At 58.3% G+C, this 3,371-nt stretch overlaps 1 protein-coding gene across 1 annotated transcript in view; it reads right to left on the reverse strand.

Annotated features, from left to right (window-relative positions):
* Positions 1–7: 7 nt before the first annotated feature.
* The window catches only part of GRIN2C (glutamate receptor, ionotropic, N-methyl D-aspartate 2C), a gene marked incomplete at its 3' end in the record, with an annotated part of 8,724 nt that continues 5,360 nt past the window's right edge, over positions 8–3,371 (reverse strand). The window contains 6 exon segments of the mRNA XM_009073860.1: positions 8–133; positions 503–735; positions 1,242–1,429; positions 1,980–2,140; positions 2,346–2,575; positions 2,662–2,787. Of these exon segments, the coding sequence (XP_009072108.1) occupies positions 8–133; positions 503–735; positions 1,242–1,429; positions 1,980–2,140; positions 2,346–2,575; positions 2,662–2,787 (1,064 nt within the window).

Genomic DNA, 3,371 nt, shown 5'->3' on the forward strand with positions numbered 1-3,371 from the left:
TCGTCACCATCTCCTTGGCCGCCTGCAGCATCTTCAGCACGTTGGCCTGGGCTGAGCTGGCGGTGACGTCGGGTGTGGGTGCCCGCCCGGGGCTCGCCATGGTCTGCACCCCATTGAAGCAGCTGTAGATGCCCTGTGGGGAGAGGGAGGTCACCATCAGCAGGGTCACTGAGATCCTGCCTCATGAATCCAAGCTGCTGAGGCCGAGGTGTCTTCACAGCACTGATGTTCCCTCTCCAGTATCCCCAGCACTGCCAGTGTGAGTGACACCATCCTCTATCACCCCTTTCCCCAGGGATGCTAACAAGGATGTGGGGTCATTCCCAGGGCTAAGCCCTTTCCCCAAAAGCTGGCTTTGCTCCCCAAGAGCTCACAGCAGCATGAACATCCCCAGTCCCTCTGACGTGTGTCGAAGGGTCAATGCCCACCAAGCTGTGCCCATCCCCATGACACCGTGTGAGGACTTTTGGGCCCCTCGAGAGCCCCTGGCAGCATTCCTCACCCTGCTGATAGCCAGGAGGAAGTCAAGCTTATGGGACTTGGGGACGGAGTGACGCAGCTTCCAGTAGACGAGGTGCTCCCAGGCGAAGACCAGCAGGCTCAGCCCCATGGCCACCAGCAGCATGTAGAAAACCCCAGCCATGTTGTCGATGTCCAGCTTGCTGCTCATCACCTCATTCTTCTCATTCTGGCAGATCCCTGACAGCCAAACGGTCTCCAGCTTCTGGGTCTCACCTGGGGCCAGACACACACAGCGGTGCAGCGGGTGAAAAATCCACCCACAGGAAACATCTCCCCGAGCACCTTCCTGCTTATCCCCACCCTACTGTGGCTGGAGGAGAAAGAGACCACCAAGCCCCTGGAGCTGTAATCACCTGGTCCTTGCTGCTGCCCTTGGCCCGAGCATCCCACTTGTACTTCCCTGACCGTCCCCCACCCATGTGTCAACTAGCTGTGCTTGCTGTCATCTTCCCAGGCTGCTCCTCCTGACCCTCAGATTTTGTGCATAGCCATCTCCAGGATTTTACAACCCCAGAAGGGAACAACCTCCCCAGCATCCAGCTGGAGAGATGCTGCTAGATTTAATATCCCCTGAAAGGAGCTGGTGGAGAAGCGCCTTGGTGGCCAGGAGCCATGCAGTCTGCACAGGGTCTGGGGACCAAAGCCCTGGGTTAATTTGTAGGGCAGGGGTGGGGTGAGGATAGGGACAGGACTAAGGAGAAGCTCGTTCAGGCACCCACCATCTCCCAGGAACTGGAGCAGGGCCAGGTCGATGGCTCTCTTCCAGCGCGAGTCCTTCTGCAGGGCGATGCCGTAGCCCGTGGTGGCAAACACCTTCCCACTGCCGATGGTCACCAGCTTGCAGCCCTCATCCTTGCCTGCCATGTAGTTGAGCACTGCTGCATCGTAGATGAAGGCATCCAGCTTCCTGCCACAGCGAAAGGAAGGAGGGTGAGGAGGGGTCTGAAATCCCTTTTCTGGAGAGCTGTGCTTCTTTTGGGGGAGCTCTACCCCTTTCAGATAGCTGTAGTCCATCTGGAGAGGGTTGTGTCCTCTTTGGGGGTCCCTGCCCCATCTTGGAGAGATGTAACCGCACTTGGAGGGAAGTAGCCAACCTGGGAGAGGCTGTATCCTATTTGGGGGAGCCGTACCCCATCTGAGGAGGGTTACATCCCTTCTAAGGGGAGCTGTATGAAGTTGTACCCCATCTGCAGCGGGTTGTACCTTGTTTTGGGGGAGCCTGTACTTCATGCAGGGAAGCTGCACAGAGCCATACCCTGCCTGGGAGAGCTCTACCCACCCTGGGGGGCACACATCTCACTTGTGGGGAGCTGTACCCCAGTTGAGGAAGCTCTATCCCATTTGGGAAGCACAGTGCAACATGTGAGGGAGCTGTAGTTCATTTGGGGATTCTGTATCCCGTCTGGAGGAGCTGTACCCTAGCTCTGAGAGCCATATCCCATTTGGGGGAGCCATACCCCGTTTTGAGGCTGGTGAGGGCATCCTCCACGGAGCGCTGGTTGTACTTCACCATGTGGGTGTGCATGTCAGGGTAGTTGCTGCGGATGTTCCTCTCGGTGCTGCCGTTGGGGACGGTGCCGAAGCGGAACGGGGGGTACTGCTCCTGCGGCTTCTGGAACTGCAACAGGGAACCCCAGGGAGCTGCATCACATGGTGTCCATGTCCTTGCCATGCCCCCAGCATGTTCCTCCTCCCACAGCCAGCCCTTCACCCACCTACCCATGCCCAGATGGCTGGCAGTGACGTGCAGCACCACCTCAAGTTCTCCCCACCTAAAAATCCTCATTATTTTTTAGGCATCCCACCCCAATCATCAGCCCCACCTTCCTGTCACTCAGCCCTGACACGGTGTCGATGTACTGCTCCTGGATCATGAAGGCAGCCAGGTTGGCAGTGTAGCTGGCGAGGAAGATGACGGCAAAGAAGGCCCAGATGAGCACCATGATCTTGCTGGTGGTGCCTTTGGGGTTCTCGATGGGCACTGAGTTGTTGAAGACCAGAGCCCACAGCAGCCACACTGACTTGCCGATGGTGAAGGAAGGACCTCCTGGCCCTGCAGGACAGGGGACAGAGGGAACAGCTGTCAGCCCAGCCAGGAGTATGTGTGTGTGTACCACAGCTCCCACCTCCCCAACTCACTCTTGCCGCTGGTGAGGTTCTGGTTGTAACCAACGGGGCTGAAGTACTCGAACACGAAGACGGTGATGGCCACCACAGTGAGGCACATGACAAACATCATGACCCACACAGCTGGGCTGTAAGGCTCTGCAAGGCAAGTGGGACTCCGTCAGCATCCTGGGACAGCCCCTCAGGCCCCCCAGGAGCCCTTCCTGATGGATGGGGCTTGTCCTCCTGAATGTTGCCCTTCCTTGGAGAGGAGACAGGGGCTGGCAGCTCTGTGGCCAAGCAGCTCCACAGGGAATCAGGAGGAATAGGGGATGCTGCAGAACGGGGGGGATGCAGACATGCTTCCCTGCATGAACAAAATCAGGCTCTCATTAATGTGAACATGCTAACAAGATGCTGCCCATCTCCCAGATCACTGGCCAAGGGCTTCTCATGGGATCACAAGTTGTCCCGTGATGGCTCTGGCCAGGTGACCATGACTGCACCGGGCCTGGGTCCAGTCCCCCAGCTCTGCACAGCCCCTGACAGAAACCCCCTGGAGCTGAGGTGGGCAGCAAGCCCCTGCCTGCCTGGGATGATCTGGGATGGAGCAGCAGGAGCAGTGGGGATGCATCTGAGCCGTCAATGTGCGGCCGCCGAGGTCCATTTGTCAGCGCGTCCTTCGCTGTCAGGGAGGAGAGGCCTCCCCTGATGGGGATGCAGCTCATTAGTGCAGAGGCAGG

The sequence above is a fragment of the Acanthisitta chloris genome, unplaced genomic scaffold (genome assembly GCF_000695815.1).
Source record: "Acanthisitta chloris isolate BGI_N310 unplaced genomic scaffold, ASM69581v1 scaffold7794, whole genome shotgun sequence".
Lineage (NCBI taxonomy): Eukaryota > Metazoa > Chordata > Aves > Passeriformes > Acanthisittidae > Acanthisitta > Acanthisitta chloris.